Source organism: Nomascus leucogenys, chromosome 1a (genome assembly GCF_006542625.1).
Source record: "Nomascus leucogenys isolate Asia chromosome 1a, Asia_NLE_v1, whole genome shotgun sequence".
Lineage (NCBI taxonomy): Eukaryota > Metazoa > Chordata > Mammalia > Primates > Hylobatidae > Nomascus > Nomascus leucogenys.
This window is the reverse complement of record NC_044381.1, coordinates 16,426,784-16,446,076: the sequence shown is the minus strand read 5'-3', so window position 1 is coordinate 16,446,076 and position 19,293 is coordinate 16,426,784. Positions and strand designations below refer to the sequence as shown.

The 19,293-nt window shown below is 34.7% G+C and overlaps 1 protein-coding gene across 3 annotated transcripts in view; it reads right to left on the bottom strand.

Annotated features, from left to right (window-relative positions):
- Positions 1 to 19,293, bottom strand: part of CCDC171 (coiled-coil domain containing 171) — a 414,598-nt gene that overhangs the window by 227,061 nt on the left and 168,244 nt on the right. For all 3 annotated transcript variants that reach the window (XM_030817262.1, XM_030817163.1, XM_030817225.1), the window contains 3 exons: positions 18,497 to 18,697; positions 15,435 to 15,602; positions 13,674 to 13,862 (listed from right to left, as the gene is read on the bottom strand). In XM_030817262.1, coding sequence (XP_030673122.1) covers positions 13,674 to 13,862; positions 15,435 to 15,602; positions 18,497 to 18,697 — 558 coding nt within the window. The remainder of the gene's footprint in view (positions 1 to 13,673; positions 13,863 to 15,434; positions 15,603 to 18,496; positions 18,698 to 19,293) is intronic.

Below are 19,293 nucleotides of genomic sequence, written 5' to 3'. Positions count from 1 at the left end.
GAGGCTGCAGTAAGCCATGATCATGCCACTGCACTCCAGCCTGGGTAACAGGGCAAGACATTGTCTCAAAAAAAAAAAAAAGAAAGAAAGAAAAAGAAGGTAACAGATCCCAATTTCCTTTACTATTCACTTATTATTCAATAAACATTTATTGGGGCCAGGCCTAAGGGCTCACACCTATAATCCTAGCACTTTTGGAGGCCAAGGTGAGAGAACTGCTTGAGGGCAGGAGTTTGGGACCAACCTGGGCAACAGACTAAGACCCTGTCTCTACAAAAAAAATTTAAAAATATCAGCCAAGTAGGGTGGTATCTGTATAGTTCTAGCTACTCAAGAGGGTGAAGGTGGGAGGATCTCTTTAGTCCAGGAATTTGAGACCAGCCTAGTTGACAGTGCAAGACCCTGTCCCTATTAAAAAAAAAAAAAAAGTATTGATTAGTTACTAAATCACATGTACTCGGAAAAGAGACAAGTAAATCAACTAGTGTGGTCTAATGCTATGATAGAGATATTCCAGGTTGCCAGAGGAGTACAAAAGGGCACTTAAACTTTGGCAGCCATATTCTATCAATGAGACTATGTCCCAGAACTCCACACAAAGACCACTAGTAAAGCAAGTGGTGGCCCACAGGGAGTGCTAAAAGAAGCAAGGAACTCTGAGAAGCAGTAGCTACGCAGACTGCTTGCAAGAGGATGTGCGACAACCCTCTTAAAGCAGGTACGCTTTAAGGAAAAATAAAACTTGACACTTGGCTTATAGCTAGATTAAAGCAGGAAGACTAGCATATGGAAAAGGAAGAGCCAGAAAACAGCATACTATGCTCTAAGGATGCAAATAATTCAGAATACCTGAAGAAATGAGAGAGAGGATGGAAATTTGAAAAGTACACAGATAACAGAGGACTGAGTATCTTATGTGCTACACTAAGAAACTTAACTTTATATAGAGAGGTATGAGAAGCCATAAAATCCTGGAACTGTCCCTATTCTTAGTAAAGGGATGTGAGAATCAGAAACATAATAAAGATGGCCAGGGGTAGCAGTAGAGTTGCAGCAGCTGGGAGTAGGATGAGGGGAACAAATGGAAATCACAAAGGTTGATTCCATATTCTCTTCAAAATCAATTTCATCTGTTCAATTAGAGAAAAAAAAGAAAATTACAGAAAACCTAGAAAATACAAGAGGCAAACTAGCAATACTTAGGTAAGTGAAAATAAAAGTGAACCTCAGTGTCTCAGGCAAAAGTGTTTTCAACAAAAATTACACACAAAATTACAATAAAAATTGTGCATATAGATACAGGTAGAGATAGAGACACTGTATCCTAAAGTCAGTATCTTAATAATGGAGAAAAACCTAAAGCATTTTTACCAAGTTCCAGAGCAAGGCAAGAACACCCACTATCTCCACTAGTATTTAACACTGTATTTGGTGTGTTATTAGCCAGCGCAACTAGGCAACAAAAAGCAAGTAGAGACATAAGAATTGGCAAAGAAGAAGTAAAACTATCTCTATTTGTAGAAAATTTGATCATAAATCTAGAAATAGCAAAAGATCCAATGACAGAATTCAATCAGAAAAAAAAGTCAGTAAGGTTAAAATATATTAAATTAACATACAAAAAAATCAATAGCTTCTTGTTCACAGCAACATTATTCACAATAGCCAAAAGGTAGGAAAAAACACAAATGCCTAACAGAGGATGAATGAATAAACAAAATGTGGTATATCCACACAACAGAATATTATTCAGCCATAAAAAGGAATGAAGTACTAATACATGGTACAACATAAATTGAAAAATTACGCTAAGAGAAAGAAACCAGACACAAAAGGCCACACTTGTATGACTCCATTTATATAAAATATATACACTAGGAAAATTTATAGACACAGAAAACACATTTTTGGTCACCAGGGGCTGAGGAGAAGAAGGAACAAGTAGTGACTGCTTAACGAGTTCAGGGTTTCTGTTTGGAGTGATGAAAAGTTCAGGAGCTAAATAGTGGTGATGGTTGTGCAATACTGTGAACACACTTAATGCCACGAACTGTATACTTTAAAAGGATCAAAATGGTAAATGTTATGTCATGCATATTTTAACACAATTTAAAATATCAATATCCTTAATATATACAGATAAACAAAAAAGAAAATAATGGAAGAGAAAACCCCATTTAGAATTCCATAATAAAAATGATAGAATAATTTAGGAATCAATTTAGCCTGAAATGTAAAAAATCTATATGAGGAAAAGTTTTAAATATGGTTGAATGACACAAAATAATACTTCAAACTTCAACAGCCTAACTCATCACAAAGATTCAATTATTCCTAAGTAAATTGATAAACGTAGTACAATTCCACCAAAAAACAAACCAGTTTGTTTTCTGGAGCTAGGCAAGTTGAGTTTAACCCTGAAAAAGAAGAGGAATGAGAGGGGAACAGCCCCACCACATATTGAAACACCAACAAAACCTCTAATTAAAGCCGGGCACAGTGGCTCACGCCCATAATCCCAGCACTTTGGGAGGCCAAGGTGGGTGGATCACCTGAGATCAGGAGTTCTAGACCAGCCTGGCCAATATGGTGAAACCCTGTCGCTACTAAAAATACAAAAAAACAATTAGCCAGGCACGATGGCACAGGCCTGTAATCCCAGCTACTTGGGAAGCTGAGGCAGGAGAACTGCATGAACCTGAAAAGCAGAGGTTGCAGCAACCCAAGATCACACCACTGCACTCTAGCTTGGGTGACAAAGCAAGACTCTGTCACACACACACACACACACACACACACACACACACACAAACAAAAACCTCTATTTAAAAAATCATGTTATTTGTACATGAAAAAAAGACCAATGGAACAGAACAGCTAGAAACAGATCTAGGCACAAAAAAACTTCAATGATAAAGGTAGCAATTCAAAGCAGTGGGAAAAAGACAGACTAAATGGTGGTGAAATAACTGGATGGCCTTCTGGAAAAAAATACAAAAGTTGTTCTATGCCTGACATTTTATACATAAGTAAATTCCAAATAGACCATAAATCTATATGTAAAAAAAAATGAAACCACAGAAATATTAGAAGAAAATACAGGCAAATTACTTAATCTTGTTATAAAGATAGGATTGCTAAAACTAAAAATCCAGAGGCATAAAAAGAAAAGATCAATTAACAGATTAAAAAATACACATTGGAGGGCCATGCATGGTGGCTCAAACCTGTAATCCCAGCACTTTGGGAGGCCAAGGCAGGTGGATCACAAGATCAGGAGATCGAGACCATCCTGGCTAACAAAGTGAAACCCCATCTCTATTAAAAATACAAAAAATTAGCCAGGCGTGGTGGCACGTGCCTGTAGTCCCAGTTACTCAAGAGGCTGAGGCAGGAGAATCACTTGAACCCGGAAGGCAGAGGTTGCAGTGAGCCAAGATCATGCCACTGCACTCCAGCCTGGGCGACAGAGCGAGACTTGGTATCAAAAAAAAAAAAAAATTGGTATTACATAAATAATTTTGTTTCCAATTCACTCCTACTAGAACCCAAATCTCAGTGGATACTGTGAAGCCTATTATTTCTCTATTTTAATGGGAATAGTTTGAATACTATAGTGCTTATTTATATTCCAGACATTGTTCTAAATGCTTTACATATATTTTTTTAAATCCTTGTACTGAATTATGAGGTTGGCACAGTTTTACTGATAATAAAATTGAGGTTTAGAGAAGTTACACAATTTGCCCACACTCCTTCAGCTAGGTTTATCTAATTCTATTACCTAACTTTTTTGTCTTTACTGACCCAAGGTTCTCCCCTCAGGTACCAACATCCCCACGTCTTCCCCAGTGAAGAATTCACCTTCTCCCACTATCCTCAACCTGATGAACAAGGAAAAGTTGATCTCTTCCTTTAGTATACAGGCATTAGCCTCACCACTACTTTTCACAATTTAACATGTTCTGTAGAACACCCGGGTCCTTTGCCTTCCATCTCCCCTAACACTATTCGAATACTAACAATCTTCAGAGCCGATTTCAGGTTCTGTCTATTCTATGACTCATTTTACTATCATTTTACTTCATACTGATCTTGACCTTCTCTGAACTTAAGTAAAGGTCACTCAGGCATTTAACTTCTACACTACTTATTTATTTCATGTGTGTATATCTACTCTCCCTCAAATACAAGATTGCTAGCTCCTAGAGGTTAGGAATTATCTACTACAGTGTCTGACACAGTGCTCTATACTCTGTAGGTATTTAATAAATATTGAAGGAATTAAATAACCCTTTATAAAATCATCCCTGATTTTGCTTAGCACGGTGTTTTGCCCATAATAGACACTGAATAAATGCCCAATTAATGAAAAAAGCTTTACAATGTAAAGGCTTAGGAAAAAGAAAAATATAATTTAAAAGAACAAAATTTCCAAATGTAATTTGGAACTTATCTACATGTCAGAATTCTGGTTTAAATTAATTCTGACTTTCCATAGGGAACTACTTTCAGAGGTATTGCATTATTTACTTTGAATTATTCTTGAAGAACAAGGCCTGTTTGATTGTAAGGGTGGAAACAGCTATAGAGCAAATTTGCTTTTAAAAAAAATCGAATGTTTTCCACCCAAGGAGATTAAAGGCCAGTATTTTTAAAACAAACATAAGGAACATCGCTTTCATATGGGACAAAAGCATTCCTAGTACTGAAATAACGTGCTCCTCAGTGTGTTTAATTTCAAAAAATAATATTCTCAAATTCCCCCATAAAAACATTCCGATCATGAAGAAAAAAACCTAAAAATATAGTATGCATACCTTTTACACAAAATTCAGTAGCATAACAAAAATACTAAATAATTTCACCAGTTTTCCTTTACTCTCTAATAAATTCAAAGTGCATCCATAATGTGGAAAAAGGACAGCTTTTTTCCTTAATGAATCACGGACTTACTTCCTGAAATACATGAGCTTTAAGGGATGCCTTACTGGCTTACAGCACTCTGTGACCTTTGAGACTCTGGGCCAGAAATTAGACACTTCCCTAGGGAGTAAAATTCTTTTGTATCACTCTTGCTCGCTGAGTTCTTGCTCTTCATGTTGGCAAAAAGGCAAATTGCAAACTGGACATTCAATGACATATAGACATCAAAGGACTTCATTTAAAGTGTCTTATTTTTGTAAGTTTCATATCTTGCCTTCTTAAGCTATGGTAATATTTAAAAATATAACAAACATAAATTCACCTGCTTTCTCTATTATGTAAATGTTTCTCTGTTAAAAAATAAGGACACTTTGTAGGGAAATTGGAACTCTCAGACATTGCTGATGTAAAATAGTGCAGCCATTTTCAAAAACAGTTTGGCAGTTCCTCAAAAAGTTAAACATAGAATTATCATATGATCTAGAAATTCTATTGTCTAGTCTTCAAATATACACAGACATTCTCAAGCCCCATAATGGTTATTTAATTTTAAAACACTATTTTCATTATGTAAATTTAACACATCAAAAATATGTGCCAAAAATGGTATGTGCCTGTGTTTATTGTTTTGTTTCTAAAGCACGGTAAATTATAAAATACCCTTTGGATAAGCCATACCCTCAAAAGAACAGAGTTCTTTCTATCGGAAGACTGGGAATAAATATGTCAATAGAGGCAAGATGTCTGGTTTGCTTATTGTTAAGAGATATTACCTCTGACTGTCGAAAATTAGCAATATTATCTCTAAATTCTGATGTGTCCCATATCTCCCTTCTTTCTGTGCTTTCAGATCCTGGCAACAGGGCCAGGTTGGCTCCAGTCTCCTCTGCTAAGCCTCCTCAAACTTTGACCATCTATCTCCTCTTCTAAATTTATAGCATTCTTTTGGCAACTAATTATGTACAGCCTAAGATAAACCTTTTATTATTTACTTTTTAATGTATCTCCTCAATTATATTTTACGCTTTTTGAGGAAAAAACTATATAGTATACCTCTTTGTTACTACCACAGCATGAAACACAGTGTGCTATATATTTGGTATATAACATATATGGTTTTTTATTAATATTAACTAAATTATGTAAAAATTATCCTGATATGCTTATCTACAGTAGCAATTTATGATACAGTGTATTAAAACTTCAGTTTCTCAGAAAAAAAACTCTGAGAAATACAAATTAAGAGAATTACCATTTGTGGGTAGCTGACAATGTAGTACTATTTCGATTTTTCATACATTATCATGTTTAAACATTAATCAAGAATCACTTAAAAATGTGAGTTCTGGCCAGGCACAGTAGTCCACGCCTGTAATCCCAACACTTTGAGAGGCCAAGACAAGCAGATGGCTTGCGAAAATATGGCAAAACCCCAGCTCTACAAAAAAATACAAAAAATTAGCCAGGTGTGGCAGTGCATGCCTATAGCCTCAGCTACTCAGGAGGCTGAAGTGGGAGGATCACCTGAGCCCAGGAGGTCAAGGCTGCAGTGAGCCGAGACTGCAGCACTGCACTCCACCTGGGTGACAGAGTGAGACCCTGTTTCAAAAAAAAAGAAAGAAAGAAAAAGAAATGTGAGCCGGGCACCGTAGCTCACGCCTGTAATCCCAACACTTTGGGAGGTCAAAGCAGGTGTATTGCTTGAGCCCAGGAGTTCAGGGCCAGCATGGACAACAGGGTGAAACCCCGTCTCTACTTAAAAAATACAAAAATTAGCAGAGCATGGTGGCGTGCCCTGTAGACCCAGCTACTTGGGAGGCTGAGGTGGGGGGAATATCTTAAGCCTGGGAGGTTGAGGCTGCAGTGAGCTATGATCGCACGACTGCCCTCTAGCCTAGACAACGTAGTGAGATACTACCTCCAAAAAATAAAGGCGTATGAGTTCCATAAATATGAAACTGAGATGTCACTATACCTATTTTCAGATATTGCTTTATGTATAAAAGTAGCATATATTTCTAAAAGAAGCAGTATTACAATGTAATGCAAAAGGGACTGGAAGATAAGGATGGTAATAATGTACTAAAACAGTCCATAACATTCACTTTGTAATTTCTAAATGCCAAGCAATGAGCTAGACATTTTACATATGGTTATGTTTATTCTAATCCTGTCCCTAGAACTTCCTTACTAAACAAGTAAGTAGTATCAGTTGTCTGAACCTTAGATTCCTCGCTTGTAAAATAGAAATGATACTTAAATGACCTATCTCATGTGCCTGTGGTGGGGCTTACATAAGAAGAGACATGCAAAATATGCAAAAGCATTGAAAATTATGTCAAGCACCATGCAAATTCAACTGCTAATATTATAATTAATAAAAACAATTTCTAAAGCAATTATTTGAAAAGTAGTCAGAAGTCTCTTCCAAAATTTCATTAGAGGTATCCATTCCCATGGACTCACAGTCTATCAGAACATAGTGTACATGTGATTGTATCTAACTCTCTGAATCTGTATACCTTAAAGAATTATCACCTCCAACAATATCAATAAGCTCCATTTTATCTCTGAATATTATTGGAGTTCAATTATGAAGAAAAAAGTTTCAACATCTAATAACACTTTTATGACTCACCTGGGTTCCTTCCCAAATACACTCTCAATATCATGGTAAAAGAGGAATAAAATGCAATATAGCATGATGAACCTGAATCTCCCTGAGTTTTGTTCTCCATTCTAAACTCACTTGATTTTACTAAAATGTCAAATAAACCTAAAGTGTTTACAATAAACATTACATCAAGGGTAACCCTTACTTAACTGACAGTAAAAAAAACACTTTACTTCTAGAAAGGAAGTTCTTGTTCCAATAACTATCTTTTTCAAATAGAAAAGAAACAAGAACATAAATACTAAGATTACAAAAACAAAGTTAGTAAATGGAATGGTATATGGCACTGGGCCCAGATACTTTAGTAGGCATAGACACTTGAGATATATTTACATAATGGCTCAACGTATTTAAATTCAAGAATTACCCAACATGTGGCTAGCAAACTTTACCCAATGCTAAAGACATGCTGTGATAGTAAAACCAGGCTGCCTTCTCTACAACTTTCATTTTTCTAGTAGCATTCACACTGTTTTAAAGCTTACACATTAAAAAAGTCTTAGAAATATTAGATTCTTACAAACACTACTTTTCTAATATCTATTACATTTTTTCAGATAAAAGCAATCAAATCCAAATATTGTTTTTTACTTTAGTGTCTTTTACTAATCACTTCTTTACAACGGCCAAACATTAAACATAAGACTCTAAGAATAGGTCATTTGTTTCCCAGCAGATGGAATATACTTATGGTTATGCTCATCTGACACCAAACATCCTCTATAACTCGCAATCCTATATAACAACTGTGGATTTTTTTCCCCCCATGTCCTTATCAACATAATTTTTGAAAATGTATTAAGTAATGTAAAATGAAAATTTATTTGCATTGCACTTTTGGTGGTAAAAGATATAGAATTAATCATAACAAAATTTCCTAAAATAAAATTTATAGGTCCTATAATATGTATTATAATAACATTTTATCAAATACCAAAATAAATTGCTGCAGTGTATTCAATTATATTTTATAAAAAAGCAAATATGTACATAAATAATACAGAATATATGCCAATTTATTTATTTATTTTTTTGAAATGGAGTTTCGCTCTTGTTGCCCAGGCTGGAGTGTAATGGCGCGATCTTGGCTTATCGCAACCTCTGCCTCCTGGGTTCAAGTGATTCTCCTGCCTCAGCCTCCCAAGTAGCTGGGATTGCAGGCATGCACCACCACGCCTGCCTAATTTTTTGTATTTTTAGTAGATATGGGGTTTCTCCATGTTAGTCAGGTTGGTCTCGAACTCCTGACCTCAAGGTGATCCACCTGCCTTGGCCTCCCAAAGTGCTGGGATTACAGGCATGAGCCACCACACTCAGCCTCCAATTTATAATAGTAATGTACTTTTAGAGATAATTGAAATGATCATTTCCATTTGTAGACAGATGGGTCAAAGACTAAGGTATTACAAATTCTTCAGAGAAAAGTCTTCAGTGAGAGCTTCTCCTAAAACATTAGCATTTGTGATGACTGATTCTCTTACTTCAAAAAGTGAACTGCAGCTGGGTACGGTGGCTCACGCCTGTAATCACAACACTTAGGGAGACCAAGGAAAGAGGATCACTTGAGGCCAGGAGTTGGAGACCAGCCTGGGCAACATAGTGAGACCTCATCTCTACAAAAAAATTTCAAAAATAAAATTAGTTGGGCATGGTAGTGCATGCCTACAGTCCCAGCTACTTGGGAGGCTGAGGTGAGAGGATCACTTGAGCACAGGAGGTTAAGGCTGCAGTGAGCCGTGACTGTGCCACCATACTCAAGCCTGGGCAACAGGGTAAAAGCCTGTCTCAAAAAGAGAAAAGAGTGAATTGCTAAGCCTTCTTGTCGATTTCAAAGAGTTCAGGACATTGATGAAAAAAGAAGTTGGAAGACTCACACTACCTGATTTTAAACTTAGTAAAAGGTTAGAGTGATTAAATCAGTATAGTATTGAAAGAAAAAAAGAATCAGACACATAAATAAATGGAACAGACAAGAAAATCTAGAGATAGATTGACACAAACAGTGAATTGATTTTTGATAAAGGTGCAAGGGCAATTCAATAAAGGACAGTGATTTCAATAAATGTTACTGGAATGGACATGAATACACACACACAAAAAAAATGACCTTAATCCATACCTCACACCTTTACAGAAACTAACTCAAAATTGATCATAGACCTAGATGTAAAACCTAAAACTATAAAACATATAGGGAAAAAATGGAGAAAATCTTGGTGCCTATAATCTTAGGCAAAGAGTTCTTACATGTAACATGAAAGTATAATCCATAAAAAAATTGATAAATGGGTCATAAAAATTTGAAACATTTGCTTTGCAAAAGTACTGCTAAGAGAATAGTAGAAAACATTTACAAATCACGTATCTGAAAAATGACTTGAACCTCTGGTATGTAAATAACTCAAAATTTGATGATAAGAAAACACACAATCCAATTAAAAACTGAGCAAAATATCTGAACATATAATTCCCCAAAAAAGATATACAGATAGCAAATAAACACATAAATCAATGATTAATTTATTAGGCAGTAGGGAAAATGTAAATCAAAATCACAACGACATGGCATTACACCCTATTATAATGGCTAAAATTCAAAAGAAAAAAATGATGAAGCCATACGTTGGCACAGGTGCAGAGCAAATCAAAATCTCTTACATTGCTAGTGAGAGTGCAAAATGATATAGTCACTTGGAAAAACAATTTAATAGTTGCTTAAGTTACACTTACCATATAACCATATAAATATACACTTACCATATAATCTAGAAATCAAACTCCTAAGTATTTACCCAAGAGAAATGAAAATTTGTGATCACACAAAAACCTTTCCATGGATGTTTAAAGCATCTTTACTTATAATTGCCAAAAAAAATAAAAGCAATGCAAAGGCCCATCAGCAAGTATTTGGATAAAATTTTACAGCCACACAATGGGACATTATTCAGCAGTAAAAAGGAATGAACTACTGATATATGCAACAATGTGACTGAATCTCAAATATATTTTGCTAAGTGAAAGTAACCAGACCCAAAAGGCTATATACTGTATGAGTCCATTTATATGACATTCTGGAGAGGGCAAAACTATATAGATGGACAAGTCTGTGGTTTCTAAATATGGCCAACTGTTTTTTCACAAAGGTACCAAGGCTATTCAGCTAGGAAAGTGCTGAACAAGTGATGTGGGAACAATAAATGAAGAGGGAAAAATGAAACTCTACCTTACATCACACATAAACATTAATTTGAGAAGGAACACAAACTTAGACGTAAAAGCTAAAACTATGAAACTTCTAGAAGAAACAAGAGATTACCTTCCCAACCTTGAAGTAAAGAAAAATCATTTCACATATATAAATAAACAGCCAAAAGAGAAAAAGATTTATAAGTTGGACTTCATCAAAATTTTAAAACTTATGATCATCAAAAGAAACACTGAAAAGGCAAGCAAGAGATTCAGAGAAAATATTGTGATGCATATACACGACAAAGGATATGTATCCAGGATATATAAAGAACTCTTAGAAATCAATAATAAAAACACAAATATCTCTATTTTTTAAATGAGAAAACAGCAGAAGAGACACTTTACAAATGAAGATATGTGAATAGCCAATAAGTATATGAAAGGTGCTCAGCATCATGAATCACCAAAAAAATGCAACTTTAAACCACAATGAAATTCCATTTTAAAACCACTATAATGACTAAAATTTAAAAGACTGACAATAACAAGTGCTGCAGGGGATGTAGAACAATGGAAACTTACATATGTTGCTGGTGGGAATAAAAAATGACACAAGCATTTTTTAGAAACTTTTGACAGTTTCTTATGAACGCACATATATCCCATGACCTGGCAACTACACTTTAGTAATTAAGCAAGAGAAGTAAAACCATATGTTGACAAAAGACTTGTACAATAATGTTTGTGACAATTTTATTTACAATATGTAAAAAACAGAAACAACTCAAATATCCATCAACCCACAATCCATCACATAGAGGTGCTGTGATAAAATGGAATGCTAGGCCGGGCACGGTGGCTCATGCTTGTAATCCCAGCACTTTGGGAGGCCGAGGCGGGTGGATCACAAGGTCAGGAGATAGAGACCACGGTGAAACCCCGTCTCTACTAAAAATACAAAAAAATTAGCCGGGCGTGGTGGCGGGCGCCTGTAGTCCCAGCTATTCGGAGAGGCTGAGGCAGGAGACTGGCGTGAACCCGGGAGGCAGAGCTTGCAGTGAGCCGAGATTGCACCACTGCACTCCAGCCTGGGCGACAGAGCGAGACTCCGTCTCAAAAAAAAAAAAAAAAAAAAAAAAAGGAATGCTAGTGACCATAAAGAAGAATGAAGTACTGATTCACACAACATAAATGACATTATGCTCAGAACATTAATATTGAGTGAAATTAGTCAATCACCAGACTACTGAATGATTCCACTTACATGAAATTCAAGAACAGGTGAAAACTAATCTACGATGACAGGCATCAGAACAATGCTTGCCTATGAGGCATAAAACTGACTGGAAGAGAGAACACGAGAACACTCTAGGGTAATGAAAATGTCTGAGGTCTTAAACGGGGTAATGATCACATGGGTGTTTATGTTGATCAAAACATCAAATTGTAGTTACCACAGTCTAGGAAGGGTGTGTTGGGGGAGGAAAGAGATGGACAGAGGTAGGTTAAAGGGTACAATCATACAGTTAGATAGAAGGAATAAGGTCTAGTGTTCAAAAGCACAGTAAGGTGACTTTATTAACAACAATATATTGTGTATTTCACAATAGCAAGAAGAGAAGATTTGAAATGTTCCCAACACAAAGAAATGATAAATGCTCAAGGTGATAGATATCTTACTCTGGCTTGAGCATTACACATTCTATGCATGTATCAAAATATCACATGTACCCCATAGATATGTACAAATATTACATATCAAATACTTTTTAAAAACATCAAATTATACACTTAAGATCTGTGCATGTCACTGTATATCAATGCTACCTCTACAAAATTAAATAAATTGTTTAGCTCTTTTACTTCAATATTAGAAAATGCAGAGCATATAATATAGTAGTCTGCATACAATGAAAAAATTAGTACTTTTAGATGGCACATTTGTTGATTCATTCAAATTCATATAGAAAGGCGTAAGTTCATATAGGACCTTTAAATTTGGGGATACAGAATGGCCTGATTTAATATAATAATAACAATTTTATTTATATATGTGTGTGTATACATATTTATATAGTTTGATTATTTTTAATTAGACTTGCCAATATAAGCATGAATGGATCAAATAAAGAGGTTAAATACCAAATCAACCATGGGAAGAATATACAACCTTCTGGTTCCTATGTATCCTAACTTAGGAACAAAAGTGACCTATTAATAAATTCAATGCCAAAAAAGTATAGCCTATCATCATGTTATTCCTGATTAGGTGAAGACGATAGTTAACAATATAAATAATGTTGATGATAATTTGTGTAGAAAAAAATACATGGTTATGTTAACAACCTATAACTTCTACTCTCAATCAAGATATAATACATAATACAACTCATAGTGAATTACTTTTGCTACATGGCCTACAACTATAACCTAGTTCTTATATAATATCAGCAGGCATAAGAGATTTTAACCCCAAATAAATTTAAATGATGGTTCACATAGGAACCTCCACAAATGGAGTAAACCAGATAAAGGAATACCTACACTAAAACTGACAATATATTACCAAACACTTTAATCTTTTATTTTAAAAATAAATAAAGGAAATATAATTTTAGCATTTAATTAACTGATCAATGCATTTTGGGATATTTTAATCAGAAACCCATATATTTCCAAACTTACATGAAAGACAATCCTTAATATACACACCCATACACACACACATATGTGTATCTAAACATATGTATGTGCATCTAAACAAGTTCTATGAAGTTCTTAAGAAGTTGAAACTGATTTAGCACTGCTACCGTAAAAAAAAAAAAGTTTCTAATGGTTACACTGAGTAACCCATTTTTTAAAGCTCTTTGTAAAGGTGGCATACCTGTGCCCTCTTCTGCACCTCCAGGAGGAGTTCAGAATACTGCAGCTCTAGTTCCTTCTTTTGTTTGTGCCAGCAGCTCTCTTGGGCTTTGATCTGTTCTGCCACTTTGGTAAAGGTGTCTTCCTGAGTCTGCTGAAGCTCTCTCATCGTGTCAGACTTGTTTTTACAGATATACTCTAGATGGCTTATCTATACGGGGAGATGCAACAGAGAAGGAAATATGCTCACAAGCTATTTCTTTGCGTCATCTGCCCCAATAAAACACCCAAAATGTCCTACTATATTTTATTCCTTAAGATAATATAAAAATTTTAACATAAAATGTAAATAAAGAAATTTAAAAAAAGAAAATAGCAGTGTAAACTGCCATACAGTTAGCAGAAAATTGTGTTACTTGCATACTTAGATGGCAAATTTTTCATCTTCTCTTTCTAATGAAGTTACCTATTCTATAATTAATTTCATTGAGATTAAGAAAGATACTGTTACTTCTGGAACCAAGGCTCAAGCTATTCAAATATCTCAACGGGAAAGAAAGTAAATAAGATTTAAAAATCTGCAAACAGTTTACATGAAATAAAGCAGAATATTCTAACCATTTTTTGTTTCACATTCAAACTCTGGAAAGAAAATCCTCATTTTCTAAAATGTATGACTATTATGGATGTTTTGAAACAATGAAAACTATTAAAAATATAATACCATCTCATAGGGTTAAAACACATTCATTTTAATTATCTTTAATTTTCAAATCCATTATGTACACATTCACAATCAAGAATAGCATCTGTGCCTCTCACAATTTACTCCCTCATTTCTTAGCCCTACATCTCAGTGTCTATGGTTGTGTTTGTCAATAGGACCAAGATAAAATGCTCAATAATAAAAAATATCACCCTGAAATTAGGTCAATATGCTGTTTTATTACTTCAACAGAATTTTTTTTTAACTTACGGGACAGTTTTTCTCTTCTTGTCCCTTAAGAGCAAATGTCATTGCAACTAAGACCTGGAAACTAAACCACATAAACACAGTACTGACCAGTTCAATAGACCCAGGATAAGAACCAATGTGTCTTTAATGGTGGCATATGCTGATCTGCTAAGCCACTGTAATTTTCTATGACCAAAAGCAGGTTTTTAAACATTTGTTGGAGACTGATTTCCTAGACTCGTGAGATAGTAATGTTACCATAAAGGTCTACTGTATTCTCCTATAAAATACACTTTTTGCAGTCTAAAGCATGGAATCAGTTTTCTCATATATACTTTGTTGTATTTCGAGAAGCAAATCATAAGCATATAATTTAAAACGTTTAAGCTTTTAAAAATAACACCTTATATTTCCTAAGCAAAGAATTTTAAGATCATGTTTTTGAATAACTATATCCTGTTTCTATTTTATGCTAACATAAAGAGTTGGTTTATTAATGTAAATGACTAAGTTCTTTGAATTGCTTCATCAGTAAGATTAATTTATTTTCTTTTAATTAGGTCCCTGTGGCTAATACTGGCTAGTAGTATTAGCATGTCCTGCTCAGAAAGTGGAGCTTAGAGACTTCATACAGACTTCAGTCACATTTACATGCCCACAGCAATGGCATCAAACTGAGTTGTAGACAAGCCATAATTAATGGTATTGAATTATTAACATCCAAATTCTTTTTGAAATAAGATGAATGTCAGCCCCTCTTAATGATACTATGATGTGGACAAATGTCACTGAATTTAATAGAGGTATCTGGTGCCTGAGGACAGTTACCTTCTCATTAGCCCTGTTGAGGTCTGCAATCAGGGCATCAACATTCTCCTGTAAGACTGCACAAAGCTCAGACCAAGAGAATTTATCCAGCATGCCTTCTGGTGGTTTCATGAGCACACAGCCTGCTACCAAGTGCTGATACAAGGTGTGAAGGAAGGTTAGCTTCTCCTGCAGGAAAAAAAAAAAAAGAAAAATTAATTGCTGTATATAAACATTGTAAGAAGTAAAATACATAATACTAATGGTGAAGAGTTAATCTCAAAAACCTGAAAAGGAATTACAATACTCAAGTCTCAGAATATTTTAATGACTTTTTCTGTATTCAAAACTAAGCACCAGATAAAACATTTGGAATTGCTTACACTTGGTATTCAAAATCAAAATCTGAAGTCTGGAAGCCAGAAGACCAAGATTCATCCCCAGCTCTGCTATGATGGAGGTTGTGATTTGAGTAAACATCTGCTCAGGCCTTAGTTTCCTTAGCTATCACACGAAGCATATGGATTGGACTCATTGTTTATAAGCCTATCTAACTATAACTCAGTATAGTAATTCTACAATTTAATAGTTACATTTGCCAAAATAGATACTACTTGTCAAAAAACAATACAGAAAAAAAGTGTCATTCAACTCTGATGAAAAAAAGTTATACCAATATCTGTACTTTACATGGACACAATTACTCAGCTTTCTTCTTCCTCCAGAGATTCCAGTTTACTTACTACTTATAGGAAATCTATCCCAAGCCCCTTAGGCAAAGCAGATAGTGATATGAAAGATATGGAAGATGGGCTCATTTGCTTTCCCCACTTATAAGTTCATATAGTATTTGGCACACTGGGTATTTGTAGGTGTTTAAATATTATAAAGTAACAGCAAAAAAAATGGATATAGCTGCTCAAGACATACTTTCAAAAAAGTCCAATTAGAAATATGTTTTTTAAAAGTCCTTTAAAATTATATTACCACTTCAGTAATTAAACTATCCATTGCTGAATGACTTAGAAACACTATGCTGCAGAATTCATACAAAGCAGATCACATTTGAACACGAGCAGGGTTTACTTACTATAATGTCAAATAGCTCTCTTTATAAGGTGTTTCATCTGTAAAGTCCCAAAGCATGGAACTCTAAGACAAGGTAATTGTAAAGCTGCAAAATGAATATTTTTATTTTATGTAGATAAAATAAGTTCCCTCAAGATTTTTTAATAGATCAGTAGGAAGAAAACTTTTAAAAGAGACAAATTTAAAAAGAAAAATTTAGAAAATCTATTACAGATTTTTTAAAAACTGAATATAGCATATGTAAAAGTTTTATAATTAGAAATTATAGAGAACATTTTCTTACAAATATCAAAATGTAAATCTTTAGTTCACTACGTATGCCACCTTACTTTTTTTCCAAATGCAATAATTTAAAAATCAAAAAATTTGAAAATGTAGTTACAACAACAAATTTAAGAAATCAGATTTTTTCCACAAATATGCTATGCCTTTTCATAAGCAGTTAATGATGACTTTTGCATTATTTAACTAGGTCAAAATGTTTTAAAGTCTTATTAAATATAACTTAACAAATACATAAAAATCTTCCTTCTGTGTTTTGCCTACTGATCACGTTTGTTCTCAAGGAAGTTCATCCTCAAGGATAATTCATTGTGTCGCTATTATGTCCTTTTTGCTTGGGCTGTGATAAACCAAGCATGATAATCATCCATTTGGCATGAAAAGAGACTCCAAAATCCAAAATCAATTCACACATGTTGAACCCAACCACAGCGCTGTAGACATGCTGACTTTACAATACAGTCAGGCTTCTAGTTTCCTTTACTTTAATCATTATCTGATGTGTAGAGCAATTCCAACCCCTTCATGTGGACACAATTTAAATCCCAGACTGTAAAAAGAGTGGAAAGAATGTTTCCTTTTTACTCTCTTGGCATTCATGTTCATATTTGTTGGAGTAATGAACTCAATATGCAGGATGACTTAGATAAACCAGTTCCACTAGCTAGACTAGCTCTATAATCCACAGGGTAAAAAGAACTAGAAGATAATTCCACTCACAGAGGCTTAAACAAAATATGAAATTTGTGTCATAATATTTTTATAAGTCATTAATAAACACAAATGGATAGGCAACTCTCCAGAGTGTCTAAATGAAAAGTTTTAATTTTATGGGACTTTTATTTTTCTAAATATTTATTAACATCCTATAATTATACAGAGTAAGGAGGCTATCTGTTAAAGTAGATATTATTACTGTTTTACAAACAAGGAAACTAGGCCAGGCACAGTGGCTCAGGCCTGTAATCCCAGTACTTTAGGAGGCCAAGGTGAGCAGATCACTTGAGGTCAGGAGTTGGAGACCAGCCTGGCCAACATGGTGAAACCTCATCTCTACTAAAAATACAAAAATTAGTCAGGCATGGTGGTGGACACCTGTAATCCCAGCTACTCAGGAGGCTGGGGCAGGAGAATCGCTTGAACCTGGGAGGTGGAGGTTGCAATGAGCCCAGATCGCACCACTGCACTCCAGCCTGGGCAACAGAGTAAGATTTTGTCGCAAAAAAGAAAAAAAATAAATAAGGAAACTAAGACGTGGAGAGGCTAAGCTATATAGCTTGTCCACAGCCACATCATTTATAAACAGAAGTATCAGCATCCAAGTTCAGGTCTATCTGATTATAAAATACTTATTCTTTCCGCCATCAATCTACCAAGCTACTGAAATAAAAAATAATTTTGTCATTGGCAAACAGGAACCTTGAAAGGACTGTTAGGGGCATAGTTACTCGAGTTACAATGTTCTAAAAGTCAAAAAAGGTCGTTGTACAAATGATAATCAAAAAAATCAGTTGTGCAAGTTATAGTACTTCTCTCACAAAAGAGAATGACACAAGAGTAATGGAGTGATTTTGCAGCTGTCACAAACATTTCAAAATACTCTGCTCAGAACAATTTTCTTAATTAAATACAAGTAAAAAATAGTCACTTGATGTATAACACTGAGATGAGTGAAAGGCCCTTCCTGACAGTCATTGAGTCTCAGTTAATACCTCTGCATCCTTATGGAAAGCCTGGGAAAGCTTCTGCAGTTCACTTTCAGACTGGGCTGCCTGAGCCTTTTCTTTCTCCCAACAGTGCAGCACATTTTGTAGTTCCACTTTTAAAGTGCTTATTAAAGCCTCTCGGTCTGCACATTTAGTGCGTAAATGACTTAACTCTTTATTAACATCAGCCAGTTTATCCTGAAGTTCCTGTCATAGATACCAAATAAAGAGATTGTAGAAAGGCCAGCCAACAAGGGGTGAGGGGACACTAGTATAAAATACATATTGAAAATTTTCAAAGCTTTACAATGAAAGAATCACAAAGGCAGGCAAGCATTTGTTTACATTAAAATATGTTACTGAATGTATTTTCTAAATATAATATCTTAGCTCAAAAATTAGAACATTTGTTATGTTTAAACATTGACATAAAATGTTAATATGATGGCTTATTCCAAAAAGTTCTTTCAAGGGAGTTTCCTTTCAACCTATTTTTTTAAAACAACGTTGTAGTTCAAAAATTTTTAAATATTTTAAAATAAATATCTTACATTTAATATAAGAACATTTACTTTCCAATGACATCCCAACCACTTATAGAAATCTCAAATACGTGGCACAAAATTCTGCTGAACTGTTTATTCCTTAAACCTAACAAATTCTTTTGAAGTGTGTCCATGACAAACCCAACATGAAACAACATAATAAAATTCCAGCAATACTGGGAAACTTCTGAGAGTTGACTCAGTATAATTTCGCAAAGACGTAGTACATAAAACCAGCACAGAAACTAAAATAAACTA